The 20,169-nt window shown below is 35.4% G+C and overlaps 1 protein-coding gene across 1 annotated transcript in view; it reads right to left on the bottom strand.

The window, feature by feature from the left end:
* The window catches only part of PTEN (phosphatase and tensin homolog), a 96,804-nt gene that overhangs the window by 63,474 nt on the left and 13,161 nt on the right, over positions 1 to 20,169 (bottom strand). The window contains exon 3 of the mRNA XM_052661205.1: positions 3,530 to 3,614. Coding sequence (XP_052517165.1) covers positions 3,530 to 3,614 — 85 coding nt within the window. The remainder of the gene's footprint in view (positions 1 to 3,529; positions 3,615 to 20,169) is intronic.

Here is a 20,169-nt window from a genome sequence, read left to right as displayed (position 1 = left end):
AGGGTTTCTTAAATGAACACTGCAAAGAAGTAGAGAAAAACAATAGAATGGGAAAGACTAGAGATCTCTTCAAGAAAATGGAGAGATCAAGGGAACATTTCAAACAAAGATGAGTACAGTAAAGGACAGAAATGACAAGGACAACAGAAGCAGAAGAGATTAAGAAGAGGTGGAAAGAATACACAAAAGAACTATACCAAAAATGTCTTACTGATCTGGATAACCATGATGGTATGGACACTCACCCAGAGCCAGATATCCTGGAATGTGAAGTTAAGTGGGCCTAGGAAGCATTACTACAAACAAATTCCAGCAGAACTATTTCAAATCCTAAAAGATGATGCTGTTAAAGTGCTGCACTAAATCTGACATCAAATTTGGGAAACACAGCAGTGGCCACAGGACTGGAAAAGAACAATTTTCATTCCAATTCCAATAAAAAGCAATGCCAAAAAATGTTCAAACCATCATACAATTTTGCTCATTTCACATGTTAGTGAGGTTATGGTCAAAATCATTCAAGCTAGGCTTCAGTGGTATGTGAGCCAAGAACTTCCAGATGTATAAGCTGGGTTTAGAAAAGGCAGAGGAACCAGAGATCAAATTGCCAACATTCGCTGGATCATAGAAAAATCAAGAGAATTCCAGAGAAACATATACTTCTGATTCATTGACTACATTAAAGCCTTTGTGTGGATCACAACAAACTGCAGAAAGTTCTTAAAGAGATGGGAATACCAGAACACCTTACCTGTCTCCTGAAAGGTTTACCTGTTGTAAAGAAGGTAAACCTGTTGTCAAGGAGCAACCATTAGAACCTTATATGGAACAACAGGCTGGTTCAAAATTGGGAAAGGAGTATGACAAGGCTGTATATTGTTAATTTAACTTATATGCAGAGTATATCATGCAAAACGCTGGACTGGATCAATCACAAACTAAAATCAAGATTGTGGGGAGAAATATTAACAACCTCAGATATGCAGATGGTACCACCCTAATGGCTGAAAGCAAAGAGGAACTAAAGAGACTCTTGATGAGAGTGAAAGAGCTGGCTTAAAACTCAACATTCAAAAAACTAAGAGATTATTTGAAGATTTATAACTTCTCTATTTTTTGTTTTAGAAATAATAAAGAAACTGGGGGGGGGGGGGGAAACTAAGATCATGGCATCTAGTCCCATCACTTCATGGCAAATAGAAAGGAAAATGTGGAAGCAGTGACAGATTTTACTGTCTTGGGCTCCAAAATCACTATGGACAGTGACTGCAGCCATGAAATTAAAAGACGCTTGCTCTTTGGAAGGAAAGCTATGAGAAACCTAAACAGTGTATTCAAAAGCAAAGACATCATTTTGCCGAGAAAGGTCTGTATAGTCAAAGCTGTAGTTTTTCCAGTGGTCATGTATGGATGTGAGAGTTGGACCATAAAGAAGGTTGAGTGCCAAAGAACTGATGCTTTTGAACTGTGGTGTTGGAGAAGACTCTTGAGACTCCCTTGGACTTCAAGGAGATCAAACCAGTCCATCCTAAAGGAAATCAACCCTGAATATTCACTGGAGTACTGATGCTGAAGCTGAAGCTCCAGTACTTGGCTACCTGACATGAAGAGTTGGCTCACTGGGAAAGACCCTGTTACTGGGAAAGACTGAAGGCAGGAGGAGAAGTGGGCAGAGGATGAGATGGTTAAGTAGTATCACTGACCCAGTGGACATGAATTTGAACAAACTCTGGGAGATGGTGGACAGGGAAGCCTGGTATGCTGCAGTCCATGGGTCGAACATGTCGTGGTGACAAAACAATACACCACCACCAAAGATCTGATGATCATATGTAAATCATACACACAGAACCAGAAACTGGACTTATCAGTAACCGGAAAGATGACCAATCAGCCTCAGCATTAATCCACAGTCAGAAGAGACAAATTCACATTCAGAAGAGAACAATGTAGAAATTAGCACATCAAATTAATTTATCAAAAGGATATTCTTACAGTGACTGGAAAATGTATTCTCTACTCAAGAGTATTCATACTCTTTTTATGTATGAGTATCAATCTGACTTGTTTGAATTAGTACTTGGTTGAATGCAGAATTACAGTAATGTTAAGTAGATCGACTTTAGAAATGTTTCTTCTAGGCCACAAAGAGGCCTGATAAAACTACTCCTTCACCGTAACAGCAAGCATGTTTCATGACAGCACTGCTCGTTTCCAAGATTCTCCATCTCTCTTGAGTCAAAATTTACTTCTCTTAATCTTTTTTCTATCATTCACTGTATTTCTGTAGATTGGTATTAACATTGACTAAGCCATATCAAGCTGTTGCTCCCATTCTTCCACTGTGTCCTGCCCAACTACTAGAAGGCAAACTCATTTCTTAATCACAGGCTCTTAAATCATTCCTCTGACAGCCTCATGTACCAACCACAAAGTAGTCTGGGAGTTTTTCTGTCGATACTGAAGTTTAATTCTGAACACAATATAAGCATTACAAAAACCCAACTGGGTACAACTCAATACTGCAAAAATGTAAACAGACTTTGGTTCAAAGCAAATTGCTAAAAATTAACCACTGAAAAAAACTATGGTTGGTTCATATAAGAGTATATAGATAGTTTAAATATTAAGACAACTATTTTAAAAGAATCCTATATCTGCATAATGCTTTACAAAGTGCTTTCCTGCCCATTGTAACATTTACTTCTCATAACCACCACATACTTAAACTGGAAAGTCTCCAAAAAGGATACTTCTGAAAGAGGGTACAAGGGATGATAGAAAATTTAAACTTTTAAAAGCCAATTACACTTCTACTGACATTTTACAGTTTATTTATACACAAATTTTTTGTTCTGAAATTAGAAAACATATTGACTATTTACAAAGCAGACACAAATTCCTTCTTTGATAAAATATATTATGTACTCTTAGGTCATAAATGTATTTAAGGTTATTTAAATGAGCCTTGAGAACTATTGCTCAGATATGAATGATTATTCCTCTTAAAAACGATGCAAACCTGAAAAGCAGACACCTAGGCTTTGGTGTCTAACAGATTCCTTTCCAGATCCCCTGCACTAAATACTTCTCCAGGTCCTCTGTACATTCATGCCCCTTTATAAACTGTTCTACGTAAAATTACATCATTTATGTATACCTTAGCATAAAATTAAGTGAATAAATCCACTCAAGGATTTTAAGGCTAATACCCAATTGTGAAATAAAAGACAAAAATAGTGCAATGGAACCCAGATATTAAACTGGTAAGGGGCATTTTATGGAGTCCAGGAAATCATAACACATATACCTGATTATGTAAAAGGTCAATTCTTATCTAATGAGTTTTATCCCACTGACATCGAGTAGGTACATGAAGCAAAATAAACAAAGCAGTTATAGATCATCAACGTGATAAAAATAAACTCAACATCAAAAAGTACATCTTTTTCTGTTTAGAAATTTTCCTAAATGAAAATACAACATGAATATACATCAATATTTGAAACTGAAAGTTAAAAGCTCTTACCTGACTACATCGTCTATATTGTTCCTGTACACGCCTTCAAGTCTTTCTGCAGGAAACCCCATAGCAATAATGTTTGGATAAATATCTGAGTGCTTAAGTTAAGGAAACATGCAACAATGTAAACCACATGTACACATTTTAAAACATTATCTTACTGAAATATACAATGCAAACCTCATGTAAATGTTTTAAAACATTAGCTGATTATAAAAAGCTTTCCCCACTACAAACCATGTTAATAATAAGGCTGTCAAATGTATTTATTTATAAGCCATCATGTGTAATTAAGAAATACAGGTAAATACACTGATCCCAAAAAATATCAATGGCAACCCACTCCAGTATTCTGGCCTGGAAAATCCCATCGATGGAGGAGGCCGGTGGGCTATGGTCCATGGGGTCCCAAAGGGTTGGACACGACTGAGCAACTAACACACAATCATACAACAGTGATTATTAAATCTTACTCAGTATGTTTAGAATGCATCTAAGGTAAAAGGTAACTTTCATATTTACAATACTAAAATATCCAGACAAAATCCAAAAATCAAAAATAAGAAACAGCTGCACAATTTCTTTTTCAGAGAAAAGTAGACACAGTTAAGAGTTAGAAAATTAGATTTAAGAACAAGTTATTCCTCTAATCAGATGCATAAATTGGACAACTGACCCTTTTTAGACTTCAATTTCCTATTCTACATGGTGAGGAGGTTGAGAAAACCACAATGACCTATCTTAACCCTTGGTATTTATGATGATAATACTGAACTGAGGTAGAAACTTAATCTCATATCCAAACAAGGTAATCCATACTTAGCGTGCCCATTCTATTAACTTATATACAACAGCTGCATAAAACAAACTTCTACACTCAAGAAAAATTTATATAAAACTATAAAGCAGCAGAGATTATCCACGTATCTGAGGACTTTGTCCATGAGACTGGCTCTCATTTCTTGAGCTCCATCAATTCTCTCTAATCTCATGATTTTCTGACAAAGATGTTTCAAACCAGCCAATCTTAACTGCTTTAAACCACTCAAGACTATCTCCAAAGCTCTATGCTCACCTATTGGACCCATTTATCTTCCAAATACAATACAAAATTCATCAAATTCAGTGCCTTTTTAGAGATCTTTTTAATTTCTGCTGCATTCACATTAGTGAGCTTATTTCAGTATTATTTTCAATCCAAAATAACTACTTAAATTACTAAAACCTTTCATTTTGATATTGTAATTTAAGAAAAGATTACCTATTTATTATATGTTCTATATAATTATTAGTACTGCTTGGACAGATCTACAAAATATTTTAAGGAAAAAAATGTGCATAACAGAGTATATAGTATGCCACCTTTGTCTAAAAGAAATACTTTATAAACTAATTTTTTACACATATATTTGCGTGAACTGGAATGCTCCAACACACATAAAGATAACTGAGAGACTAATAAAAATGGTTGCTTCATAGAGAGGAGGAGGAGGAGGCAAGCACACACTGAAACAAATCTGATTAAATATCAAATTGGTAACCAGGAGAAAGGATTTATTTCAAGGGTTATCTAGACACTGTAATTTTACTGTACTTCTGGGCAGGAAGTTTTCTAAGAAAAAAGAGCTACAAAGAAATTTTAAACCTTTCCAGTAATTTCTAATGACATCAGTATTAATATCTTCAAACTTTTCCTTTATATTATAGGAAAAAATCAATGAAGTTATGTTAACGACTTGAAGGTTTGTGATTATTACTGTAAGAGAAAAGAGATAACATTATAAAATCAAGAAATCAAGTAATAACTGAAAATATTAATATGAACTCATGCTTGCAGACATTTACATTGTTTAGGTCTTTCCAAAGAAACAGCCTAAAAGTATGTCACCTGAGCAGCAGTAAACACTTCTAGAACCCTGATTTCATCTTTAATATCATACTACACTAAAAGGTATCAACTCCTTGAAAAAACAGTTGACATCAGATCTGGGGGCAGGGAAAGCATACATACATTAGTGGCCTATATCAAACAGACATAGGAGCTAGCATGAAGCGTGGCTAAATTTGTGACAAACTGAGCATCAGAGGAAAAATGTAAATGGTAGTAAGTCAAAGAACCCTGAATAAAATGGAAATAAATCCCCGAGTCTATAAAGATACTCAATACAGAAGAAGTTATAACAAAACAAAAAATTATTTTCACTTTTAAGCTTTGCTATGTGTCTACTGGAATAGTTACTTTCTTTACTTTGAAATTGGTAAAGTGGGAAATAAAGCATTTATCCTACTTTTCCTGTAGGAACTCTATTTCAGGGCAACTCAATAGCTCCATTTCATAAAGCAAACACAACAGAAAACACCAGTTAATAAAAGTAAAAATTTTAGAAAAATCAATTAGAATCAGAAAAATCAAACTTTGAAAGCCCTAATAAAATTACTGACTTAGGCAAGGATCAACAAATGGTACTAAATCAATAGGTGAGTGGATAATAAGGAGCTGAACTTTCTAACAGAGGCAAAGTGATACCACACAATGTATCTTCTAATGTAAGATAACACCACATAATATATCTTCTGATGTAAGAAGACAAACATAATTGAATAATGCCCAGAAAAGACTGTCATCACCCAATTTCAGTGGTCAGTCTCAGCATTACCAGCAAGTTAAGCTGAGATCACATAACTTTTGATGTGATGCAATCTGAAGGACACAGCATCATCTATGAGAGCCGAATTATCCTCAATCTGAGAATCCACGAAGCACTTACATATAAATTTCAACTTACAGATATGAGATAGAACAAGCTAAATGACATTATGTGTATAAACTGGACAATTCAAAAAGTCTGTAGGACGTGACTCAGTATCTTTCAAATTATCTTTTTTAAAAAAAGTCAAGTATCATTTCACAGCTGAAGAGAGGAGAAATGGGTAGCTGCCCTTGGTTTAGAAAGACTTAGGGTTCTAAGTCAAGTTCACTGGTATAATCCTGTTCTGGTTACTGTTTCAGAGCAACCAGCCATTAAGGATATTTTTGAACCAACTAGAGAAATTTTAAATATGATCTAAGTATTGGCTGAGATAAAAATTTACAGAAATGGAAAAGCAGACATTACTGACTGGAAAAAAAAAAGGTTTCAAAAGAGAAGGTACAATGTGATACTATTTTAATAAAAGAAAACATATACAGCATACTAGTATAACTAAAATATGTAGACAGAAAGATTACAAACTAAAGTACTGAAGGTAATAATATCTAGGGAGTAGGAATATTGGAGAAGGCAATGGCACCCCACTCCAGTACTCTTGCCTGGAAAATCCCGTGGATGGAGGAGCCTGGTGGGCCGCAGTCCATGGGGTCACTAAAAGTCAGACATGACTGAGCGACTTCCCTTTCACTTTTCACTTTCATGCATTAGAGAAGGAAATGGCAACCCACTCCAGTGTTCTTGCCTGGAGAATCCCAGGGACGGGGGAGCCTGATTGGCTGCCGTCTATGGGGTCGCACAGAGTCGGACGCAACTGAAGCAACTTAGCAGCAGCAGTAGCAATATATAGTGTTTCTCATTTTTGCTTGTTTTAATATGATCACCTATACTGTTTCTATAACAGGTTTAAAAAACTGTTTTATAATTATCTCTGAATCTATTTCCTAAGTGTTGTAACAAAATAGTCTTGCCCTGTATGCCTTACAATCAGCTTTGTATGTAATTTTTTAAAAAGCTGAATTTCTTAAAAAATAATGATAAAAAAGTATATAGGCCAGGGATAATTTTTGTCACTTTAAGAATACACAAATTCACCCTCAACCTCAGAGGGTTCCATTAGGATCATTTTTAACATCACAAATATTAGCCATCATCTATCATTCTCACGTAAGAAAGCAGCCCCACCTAAAAATGTAATTCCTAATCACCAAAATGTTTTAGGTGTCCACTCACCAAAAAAAAAAAAAAAAAATGAAGAGACAAGAGGCTCAAATCAAGCCTGAAGCGCTACAATTCCTGAACGTGAATAATCTTTACTTTTTAACTGTCTTACAGAATACAAACATAAGAAAATGGAAATTAACAGGAAAAAAATGAGGCAGCAGGAGGGGGCAGCGAGCAGCGGCCACTACCACAAATCTGGAATTTCTAGCTAAATAATTACAAACACATTTTACTAAAAACTATAGACAAACTATGCCAAGGTTTTCTCAGCAATGCAACAGAAATTTTTTATGTAAAAAGGTTTTATTACGACTAACAAACTTACCTGACCTAACCATTAATTTCAGTGGGAATGCTAGTAAGCTTCAGGCCTTACAGGAAAGCATAGAAGTGAGGGAAGGGATAAATTAGGAATTTAGGGTTGATACATACACACTACTATATACAAAACAGATAATCAACAAGGACCTACTGTACAGCACAGGGAATCATATTCATCTTGAATATCCTATAATGGAAAAGAACCTGAAAAAGAATATATATATATGTATATATATACATACATAATTGAATTACTCTGCTGTACTCCTGAAACACTGTAAATCAACTGCACATCAATAAATTTTTTTAAAAAGAACAGAAATGTAAAGCCCCTTGAAATCCAGTCATTTTAACAAAGACTAAATTTAGATTTATCCTTCTACTATGAATATTAACAAATAAATAAGGTTGCAAAGGGCTTGGTTTACTTACTTAAGAAAAATACTTGTCAGTAACTACACATGAATAGGGATACTCATCGGCTCCCTCCTTTACTCAATTATCCAAACACACACTGAACATTCACATACTGAACATTGTGCACGGGACACTGAGAACATAAGTCTAAGTAAGCAAAGACTACCACACTCTGCTGCTGCTGCGAAGTCGCTTCAGTCGTGTCCGACTCTGTGTGACCCCATAGATGGCAGCCCACCAGGCTCCTCAGTCCATGGGATTTTCCAGGCAAGAAGACTGGAGTGGGGTGCTATTGCCTTCTCCACCACACTCTAGGAGTTCCTATTCTATCAAGGAAGACAGACACACAAACCTACAACTATGCCAAAGGCCCCATTATGTATAGATAAGATCAAGACGTTTTAAGAGCAAGACAAAGAAGGATTAATTCTGCAGAAGTAGAGATAAAATAGGTAATATGTTAGAAGTCACAAAGTAGATAGGTAATATGTTAGAAATCCTTAAGAAATAAGTCATACATCAGAAAAAAGAAGAAACAAAAGCAATTACAACATTCTAAAAAGAGGGTAGAACAGATACATGGAAATACTGGGTTGGTCAAAAAGTTCATTCAGGTTTTTCCATACCATCTACGGAAAAACTCAAAAGAACTTTTTGGCCAACCCAACACATAAAATATTCAGAAAAAGCGAGCAGTCCAGTACAGCTCACACACAAAGCTTTATGCAGAAGGTGGCAGGACTGACTAAGATTAGGTCTCGGTTTAAGGATGCTGTGACAGGAAGTTCAAGTCAATCAGATAGATAAGGAGTCAAAGGCCAGGATCAACAGGGGAGTTTCTAGCAGAGCAACAACCCATGGCTCTGCAATCTCTTACTGAGCAACAATCCAACTCTTCCTTTAACAGAACTGAGGAATCAAGCCTTCTTAAAGTTTCATTTTCCTCACTTACACCTTCCTTATTTATACAGTCTGAAATTTTACCCAATACTTTGGCATCCATCATAAATTAGAAAAACAGAGACCATGCCCAAGACAGTATGCCAAATACATTCACATTTAATCCTAACAATCCTTTGAAGTAACATTACTTCACAGATGATGACAGTGAAAGTTACTCAGTTGTGTCCGACTCTTTGCAAGCCCAAGGACTATACAGTCCATGGAATTCTCCAGGGCAGAACTTTCCCTTCTCCAGGGGATCTTCCCAACCCAGGAATCGAACCCAGATCTCCCACATTGCAGGTGGATTCTTTACCAGCTGAGCCACAAGGAAAGTCTACAGATGATGAAACTGTGGATCAAAATGAATGGTCCCAAAGCCATCAGTAGTTAAGCTACAATTCAAACCCATTACGTATGTAACTTCAAATGGAAGTAATTTACTAATCAAACATTAAAAAACTTCTAAAAGACAACAGAAAAATCTACTGGTATTTCCAAAACTGATGTCAGCAACTAATGACTACTCAATTTTGAGGCAAACATTTCTTAAGCCAAGAACTGTATAAAATAAAATCTTTCTTACAAACAACTTTTTTGCTTCCCGTTAAAATTTTTATGACATACATTTTTAGATGATTTCAACCAAACAGGAATAACCAAGGGAGGAAATATTAGAATAGACTTCACTTGCACTTACTGGATATAATAATAAGTAGAAGGGGCTAATAAAAGTACCCATCATATAGGGTTGTTTTAAGGATTAAATGATTTAATATATGAACAATGCCTAGAACATAATGATGTCTATCAACTGAACAAATGGTATAATACTAGATCTTAGGAGCCCACTCTAACTGTTCAGTTGTTTTCCAATGACACTGACTTGCTGAATAACCTAACCCTTCTAAAGAATATTAAAGCCTAACAGAAACTTTAACTCTTTATAATCTTTAGTATATTGCTTTTTTATTTAACTTAAGAACATATGCAAAATGTAACTCCAAAAGGCGTTAAAAGCCTTTATTCCCTGCATCAGTGGCTAATGCACATGAAATAAGGCGACAGGTTGAGAAATGCATACATGGTCCTCTCTTGCCCAGGATGAACGCCACCATAGCTACAGGAGATCTGATAAACACTGGTAGTCTCCACCCCACTCCCCCTCCCTCAAACAAACATGTTAAATTTGTTTTGTTTCACTTTAATAGAGGTATGTGAAGTCGCTCAGTCGTGACCGACTCTGCGACCCCGTGGACTGTAGCCCACCAAGCTCCTCCGTCCATGGGATTCTCCAGGCAAGAATACTGGAGTGGGTTGCCATTTCCTTCTCCATAATAGAGGTATAACTTAATACAGTTAAATACACAGATCTTAAGTGGCTGGTTTATGAGTTCTGATAATTACACACAGTATAGCATATTTGAGTCAAGTGCTGCAATGATCCTTCTCACATCACAGAATACTGTCCCAAAGAAAAAAACTTCAGTTTTAGAATATAATAATTTTAAAAATAACGTCCACAGAAGTTGATTCAACCCATAACTGACCTATTATTCTTACAATGTGGCTATGATAAAAGCTAAACAATTTTTTATTGGCTGTTCTAAGCATCCAAGCATAACTGAAAAAACTAAAAATATGTTCCAAGTTACCTCTAATTAACAAAACATCTTCTAAAAGAAAACTTGTGGGGGCTTCTGGTGGCTCAGTGGTAAAGAATCCACTTGCCAATGCAGGAGACACAGGTTCGACCCCCGGTCCGGGAAGATCCCACAGGCTGTAGAGCAACTAAGCCCGTGTGCCACAACTACTGAGCCTGTGCTCTGAGCCCAGGAACTGCAGCTACTGAAGCCTGCGCACCCTGGAGAGCATGCTCCACAATGAGAGGAGCCACCACCATGAGAAGCTCCCACGGCGATGAAGACCCAGCACTGCCAAAAATGAATAAATAAATGAATAACGACAAAAAGCTCTAAAAAATGTGGGTTGAGATCTCATGAGTCTACCTTACCTCAAAAGTTTATTTGAGCCTAAATTAATGGGGTTCATACGGTAAATTAACCTTGAATTTTCAAATAGAGGATAACAACCAAATATAGCTCCCTAAGATATTTTGTTTTACTATTTTCCATTCTATTGCATATTAAAATGGTAAGGGAGGGAAAAACAGGCCCCCTGAGCCTTATTTTACAACAATGTGTTCCCGACACAAAAGCTGTATCTTATTTGAAGCATAATTACCAACAGTAAAGCAGTTCTGGAAAGTTTCTCTGTAGTGCTCCATATAGCAGAGATCAATAGACATGCCTGTCCCTTTACAGCTTACAGACTGAAATGCAGTCTTGAATTATAAATCACTAACTACTTATTTTTCCTGCTATAATTATTTCTAGGAAAATTATTTCATTAAGTCACATGAAAGTTATTTTTAGAATCTAGTTAACTGAAAGGTGTGCAATATGAAGCTAGAAACTATCCCATACATGGAACATGACAGGTCAAATAAAAGTGACGTATAGATTTAGAGACTATCAAAGAGTATCCAGAGCAAATCTGAAGTTGCCCAGATCACAGAAGGAACACTGAGCTAAACTGGCAGCAGGAGTAAAGGAATCAAGTCAGACTAACAAGACAACAATCAAAAACAAGTAAGCAAATACCAGAACTTCACCATTTAATTTCATTTTCTAGGAATATCTGGAGCTTTTCTCGGCTATCTGGGAGTGCTTTCAACTCAAAGGCACTTAAGGCTCAGGTGAGAAGAAAAATTCAGCCACTGATTCATTAGTTACATCAGCTTTACATTCCTTTCAACAAATTTTAACAGGTTTAAATTTAACAAATACTTTCCAAATATGTTATATCCACATTATCAACTTTTATAATCAATTATGCTTTAAGTACCAGCCATGCTCATAGACTTCTATGACTTTCTCATTTAATAAAAGATTTTATATTTCTTACTAGATTTTTTTTTCCTTAAAAAGTGTGTTAAATGTTTGGATCTCGTTTCTAAACTGATGATTCACATTGGGAGGAAAGCAGAAATAGAAGGTGCTTGAATTTCCCAGTTGATAAAGTGCTAATTATTTACTATTTAAGAACATCTGCCCTAATATATGTCATATAATCATCCCTCTACAAACCAAATTAATGCAGCCTAAAATTTTATTTTCTAAAGTGAAAAGGGCACAGAGGTACAAAAGCATGAGCTACAGAAGTAATGAGAAAGAATGCTCAAAAAGATGGGAATTTTAAGAATAAAGGAGAAATGAACAGAACACTGGAAATATTTTCTAGGTGAAAGGCCCTGTTCTAAGCACTTAATGTATATACTGTTTTTTAATATAGAATACCAGAATTCTATCCTTAGCTTTGCAACTTAAGCCTAGACTTCAGGTTAAGTTACTGAATCTCTGAACCTCAAATACTTTGGTTTTTCTATAAAATAGTAAGACTTGCTGCAATTTCTTCACTGGTTGTTTCAAAGATCAAATGAGATATGAGGGAAAATCTTTAAATTATAAAACTGCAAAGGGGTCTACAGCTGTAAATAAGGGGCTGTAACTATTTGAAGTTGCATAAGTTAGAAATGTCCTGTTTTTTTTTTTAGTTTAAATGTCTCATTACAAGGCAACTCAATACAGTGTCTTCATAAACAAATTATAAAAGGAATTTCAATATATTAACTTAAATTCACTTTAGCATAAATTTTAGGTTCCATTGAACACTTTTAAATTTTCTGCTAGTACTGCAAAACCAGAAAGCCAAATAACTGACGAACTACTAAAGTTTTCTATTTCTCCAAGCAATTTAAGCCTCTCAACTTTCTTTAATGTTTTTATACTATACCAGCTCTTCTTGACAGAAAAGTCTACATAAATTTATATCTCACTTTGTAAATGAAAACATCACATTCTTCAAAGGTAATATTAAGAACTGCTAGTAAATCTTCCACTTACAAGCAACCCTATAAATTGGTTCACTTGGCAAGAAATTCGCAAGCTGTAATACAGAGCTGTGAAGCTGCTGCACCTTTTCACTCTGGCAATCCTACTCTAACACTACACTCTACAAACACAAACCAAAGGAAAAGGTAAACTATACAAAGATACTTACAGTAGTGCTGTTTAGCAAATCACAGTATTTAGCCTGATGAAATATAACCTGTATAGCTTTTAAAATAAGTACCTATTCACATAAACAATGTTTATAAAAGAGATCACAGAACAATATGGAAACACTGATTCATAAGATCTAATTATGTTCATATGTACATTAACAGGGAAAGATAAATTCCAGTTGACAGCTATAAAACAGAAGTAACTTTTTTCTATTAAACCATTCAAATTTAAGAATAATTCTGAAAATATTTCAAGCCAGATACATTAAGATTCCACTGAGTTAAAAAAAATATCTTTTTAAAGGAATAATCAAGGCACTGTGAACTCTGAACTATTTAAATTTAAGCAAATTAGAACCACAGAAAAATACGTTATCAAGTCACTGATGTGTGTATGCTTAGTCGCTCAATCGTGTCCCAGTCTTTGCAACCCCATGAACTAATAACACAGAAAAATATCTTATCAAGTCACTGATAGTATGAGCAATACTCTTAAAATCCAAAGCATTATTTATTAGTGCATTGAGCTGAGGTGTTTAGTGTATTAGTACCCTCAACTAACTGAATCAGTTTTTCTCCAGAGTAGTTGTTAATTATGAAATAATATATCCAACAACTGTTCAAGCCTGCATCTGTGAACCTCTAAAAATTTAAGTTGCTCAACTAACTGGTTTTAACGAGTACACCGAACAATTACCTTCTTCCTAGGTCTCTGGATGAATACGATAAGACTGATTTCCTGTTTCAGAACTCTGCTGCTGTTAAAATACACACACACACACATACCCCTCCCTACAGCGCTGCTCCCACTAAAAAACATCTAAGATTGACTACTAATAACAAATAGTAACGTTCAAAAAGATTATCAGTTCAACAACATGCATTAGACACTTATCAACATTATAAACTTGAACTAAGCCAAATAAAAGCATATTAAGACTGTAAAAATTGAAATTACTTCAATCCATTATTACACTAAAGTACATAAGAGGGTGTCTTTTATGTTCTACTATTCATACTCAATGTTAAGATTTATGCATTACTTCTGTAATATCATTCTATGATAAAAGTCATTCTTTTATCATTTAATAGAAGTAATTACCTAAAACATTAGTTTTGGCTACTATATAGCTATGCAAAAAGATAAAAGGTCATTAACTTTTACAGAAAACAAGACATTCAAAGAGTTAAGGTACAGAAGATCACAAGGGATTTGTCAGTAGTAAGACAACAAAAGCCTAGTAGCATTCAGTGCCAGTTCACTCAGTGTTAGCAAACTGCATTCTGGAAGGAAAAAAGATGCCAAGAGTTGTAACTGAATTGACCTTTTAGATACAATCATGAACAAATTTTCTAACATTCAAAACTACCACACACTAGCTAAGAAAAAACAGTTCTAATACAAATGTGTCTTCAACAAGTGCATTTTCCTTCTATCAATTCAGCCAGAACTGCAAAATTTTTAAATTAACTTCTAACAATCAAATCTACCTTTTAAAGAAAGTCATTAATTTGACCCATTTTAAAGGAAAAAAAGCTCCAAACAAGTATGTACTTACTGCTTCATTTTATATTTGGCTTTAATATTATAAAATCTATAGCTTAAGTCAGAAAATCATTTAGAAATTACCTACTTTTTTCCTCAACCAGCAAAAACAGTGTTGCCTCAGTGCAGTATTTTAAATCTGGGTAAGAACAGTATGAACTAGAAATTCAGGTAGATTTTAAAATATGAAGGCAAACATACTGGCATTTGTTCCTCTACTGGTAAGAATCATGTTACTGATCTTATGATAAGTGCCTTGTTCTAATACTGTGTGATTCATATTCCCACTGAGGGTATTTTAACCATACCAATTTAAAACTGCTTGAATAAGTGTATTATCCAAAAGAACTTAAATTACATATTTGCTAAAATACTAGCAAAAATTCATCTTAAGATTTAATAAGATAGTTTTAGAATATACTAACAGCTACAAGAATAAGTCTACATAGATGGCTTTGAACTGTTATCAGTCTTAATTCTAGACAGTGTTCCATTTTAGTATGAACCCAATTATTGCAACTAGGGGAAGAGACACAATTACTGACCATGATTAGTTATGGAATCTTCATATCCAAAGGAGAACACAGTAAAAAATCTTGGAAAATAATTAAGCTGAAACATTAAAAAAACTGAGTAGCTTTTTCATCCAGTAAATAAACTTTTAAAAACACAACATTTAACACAGAGAAAGACAAAAATACCAACAGTTAGATGGAAAGGAGAGAAATGAAGAGGGGGAAAAGCTCTTATTAATACCTCACACCCTTTAAATACTATTAAGTAAACAGAACAGGTGAAGACTTTTAAACCTCGAGTATTTAGACAGAAAATCTCACCTACATATGCACCACATTCCATGTAAGAGCTATAATTTAGGTATGCACTACCTATCCACTGCCCGCCCACCGCCCTACCAAAAAGGGCATCATTCCTTTCATGGCCTACAATTCAAGAATGAACAAATTCTATAAACTGATACTAGTAAAAACAATTTGCTTTAATCAGACATTAACTTTAAATTGGCAAGACATTTCTTACACAAACTAGAAACCCCAGATACAAAGCTACATTTAAGAACATAAATTCAAAATCATATCTAAATATTACATCTGATCATATTAATCACACTTGGCATGGTAACAAACTTCTCAGTAAAAAACAATGTCAACATAATAAAGTAGATTAAAATTAATCAGATCCTATTAAGCCCAATGTGCAATTTTAAAGACGGCTAAGAACCGACGACTAAATTCTTAGGGATGATAAGAAATTAACAACCACTGCTGTGGTTGAAAATGTAACACCAAGATTTTACAGGAAACTCATTTACTAGCATAAAGACAAGAACTGAGCTACAGAAAAAAGCAAAGACTTGAAAAATATTTAAGTAAATTTTTAAGGCAGAGTTATTCTATCCAATTCCTGGTTGAGTTCTAGAATAATGAAATTCTATAAATCAACTCTTAGGAAACCTAAAGCTTAAAAACCTTATACAATCACAGTACCAAAATCTTGTACAACATATCTCAAGTTAAAACATTATGTTTCCACTTACATATCCAAACAATCTTAAAAAAAAAAATGATGTCAGACTTTCATTACATAATATTTAGTTCCCAACCACTATCTTCAAATTTTAGTAGAAAAGTATCAACACTGGCATAACCATTGTTTTATTTTTGCAAAAGCTTAAAATTTGATATTTATTTTTAAAAATTTTAATTAATAGATGATTCCAAAAGGAGAAGTCTCAAAGCCACTTGTATCACTAGATTATCTTAACTTTTTCCTATATTTGTATAACAGATGGCAAGCCTTACTTCTTGGACATTATACAATAATCACAATCTGTGTGACCTTTTCAGCACCAAAAGGAATCCAAATAGCCTTAATAACCACTAACAGTATGGAGGTTCCTTAAAAAACTAAAAACAGAGTTAGCATATGATTATTCAATCCCATTCCTGGTCACATATCTGGAGAAAAACAGGATTGAAAAGGATATATGCACCTCAAAGTTCACTGCAGCACTGCTTACAGCAGCCGAGACATGGAAGGAACCTCGATGTCCATCAACACAGGACTGGATAAAGGTGGTGTGATACATATACACGACAGAATATTACTCAGCCATCAAAAAGGATGAAATACTGCCACCTGCAGCAACATGGACGTGCCGAGAAACTGTCACAGTGAGGAAAGCCAGAGAGAGAGGAGTCGCATATGCCACCCCTTATATTCAGTGTCTGAAAAGAAAGGATACAAATGAACCTATCTATAAATCAGAATCTGCCTCACAGACTAGAGAGAACAAACTTATGGCTCAGGCGGGGCGGGAAAGCAAGAGAAAGGGATAGCAGTTAGGGAGTTTCAGATCACCATGTACACATCGCTATGTTCAAAATGGATAATCAACATGAACATATTCTATAGCACAGGGAACTCTGTTCAATGTTATGTGGCAGCCTGGAGGGGAGTGGAGTTTGGGGGGAAATGAATACATATATAGGTATTGAGTCCCTCTGCTGCCACCTGAATATTGCTGCCGACTATCACAATATTGTTAACTAGCTAAATTCCAATATAAAATAACAACTTTTAAAATTTTAAAAGAAAAAAAGAGGGTGAGGACTCAAATCAAAAAGCTAGAAATGAAAAAGGAGAACAACTGACACTGCAGAAATACAATAGATGTGAAAGAGGTTACTTCAAGCCCATATGCCAATAAAATGAACAACCTGGGAGAAATGAACAAGTTCTTAGAAATGCACAACTTTCCAAGAACCAGGAAGAAACAGAAAATATTAACAGACCAATCAGAAGTAATGAAATTGAAACTGTGATTAAAAATCTTCCAAAGTCCAGGGCCACATTGCTACACAAAAAATTCTATCAAACATTTAGAGAAGAGCTAACACCTATCCTTCTCAAACTCTTCCAAAATACTGCAGAGGGAAAAACACTGTCGAACTCTTTCTATGAGACCACCATCACCCTGATACTAAAACCAGACAAAGATAACAAAAAGAAGATCACAGCCCAACATCACTGATGAACACAGATGCAAGTCCTCAACATAACACTGGACTGGCCAAAAGGTTCCTTTGTGTTTCTCCATAAAACGATACAGAAAAATCTGAACACTTTGGCCAATCCAAAACTAGCAAACTGAATTCAGATCCACTTTAAAAGGATCATATACCATGATCAAGTGGAATTTATCTCAAGGATGCAAGGATTCTTCAATATATGCAAATCAATCAATGTGACATTCCACATTAACAAATTTAATAATAAAAACCACATGGGGCAGTTGCTGGCAGTCCAGTGGTTAAGAATCCACCTTGCAATGCAAGGGACACATTTAATACCATGTTCCAGGGAGCATCCAAGCTTGTGCACCCAACTACTGAGCCTATACTCTAGAGCCCATGAGCTGCAATTACTAAGCCCACACACCTAGAGCCTGTGCTCCACAACCAGAGACAGCATTGCAATGAGAAGCCCACACACAGCAATGAAGAGTAGCCCCTGCTTGCTACAACTAGAGTAAGCTTATGTGCAGTGATGAAGACCCATCACAGCAGAATATTTTAAAAATATATTTTTAAAAAACGGTCATCTTATAGATGCAGAAAAACTTTTGACAAAATTCAACACCCATTTATGATTAAAAAAGAAAAAGGCTCTCTAGAAAGTGGGCATAGATGGAACCTATCTTAACATATTAAAGGTCACATATGGCAAACCCACAGCAATCATTATTTTCAATGGTGAAAAACTGAAAGCATTTCCTCCAAGATCAGGAACAAGACAAAGGTGCCCACTCTCATCACTATTACTCAACACAGTCTTGGAAGTACAAGCCACAGCAATCAGAGAAGAAGAAGAAATTAAAGGAATTCAAATTGGAAAAGAAGTAATACTGTCACTGTTTACAGATGACATGATACTATACTTACAAAGTCCTAAAGATTCTATAAGAAAACTATTAGAGCTAATCAATAAATTTAGTAAAGTTGCAGGATACAAAACAAAGAGAAATCTCTTGCATTCCTATACAGTAACAATGAAAGATCAGAAAGAGAAATTAAGGAAACAATTCCACTTACCACTGCAACAAAAAGAAATAAAATCCAATCCTAAGGAGGCAAAAGACTGTACAGAAACCTGTAAGTACTGATTAAAGAAATCAAAGACCACACACACACACGGAGAGACACACCATGTTCTTGGACTGGAAGAATCAATATTGTGAAGGCGACTATACAACTCGAAGCAATCTACATATTCAATGCAATCCCTATCAAATTACCAATGGCATTTCCACAGAACTAGAACAGAAAATCTTACAATTCGTATGGAAACACAAAAGACTCCGAACAGACAAAGCAATCTTGAGAAAGAAGAATAGAGCTGGGGGAATCAGGCTCCCTAACTTCAGACTATACTACAAAGCTACAGAAATCAAGACAGTATGGTACTGGCACAAAAACAGAAATATAGATTAATGGAACAGGACAGAAAGCCCAGAAATAAACCCATACATCTATGGTTAATTAATCTATGACAAAAAATGACAAGAATATACAACCAAGAAAAGACAGTCTCAATAGGTGATGCTGGGAAAACTGGATGGCTACATGCAAAACAATGAAATTAGAACACTCTCAAACACCATACACAAAAGTAAACTCAAAATGGATTAAAGATCAAAATGTAAAGCCTGACACTACAGAGCTCTTAAGGGAAAACATAGGCAGAACACTCTTTAACATAAATCACAGCAAGATCTTTTTTGACCAACCCCTAGAGTAATGAAAATAAAAACAAAAATAAACAAATGGGACCTAATGAAACGTAAAAGCTTTTGCAGAGCACAGGAAATCATAAATAAGATGAAAGGACAGTCCTCAGAATGGGAGAAAATATTTGCAAACAAAGCAACTGACAACAGATTAGTCTCCAAAATACACAAATAGCTCATGCAGCTCAGTATCAAAAAGATAAACAACCCAACAGAAAAATGGGAAGAAGACCTAAACAGGAATTTCTCCAAAGAAGACATACAGACAGCCAATAAACACATGAAAAGATGCTCAACACTGCTGCTGCTAAGTCACTTCAGTCGTGTCCAACTCTGTGCGACCCCACAGACGGCAGCCCACCAGGCTCCCCCGTCCCTGGGATTCTCCAGGCAAGAACACTGGAGTGGGTTGCCATCTCCTTCTCCAATGCATGAAAGTGAAAAGTGAAAGTGAAGTCGCTCAGTCGTGTCCGACCCTCAGTGACCCCATGGACTGCAGTCTTCCAGGCTCCTCCGTCCATGGGATTTTCCAGGCAAGAGTGCTGGAGTGGGGTG

This window comes from Budorcas taxicolor, chromosome 23 (genome assembly GCF_023091745.1).
Source record: "Budorcas taxicolor isolate Tak-1 chromosome 23, Takin1.1, whole genome shotgun sequence".
Taxonomy (NCBI): domain Eukaryota; kingdom Metazoa; phylum Chordata; class Mammalia; order Artiodactyla; family Bovidae; genus Budorcas; species Budorcas taxicolor.
The sequence above is the reverse complement of the archived record's forward strand: the minus strand, read 5'-3'. Positions and strand labels throughout refer to the sequence as shown.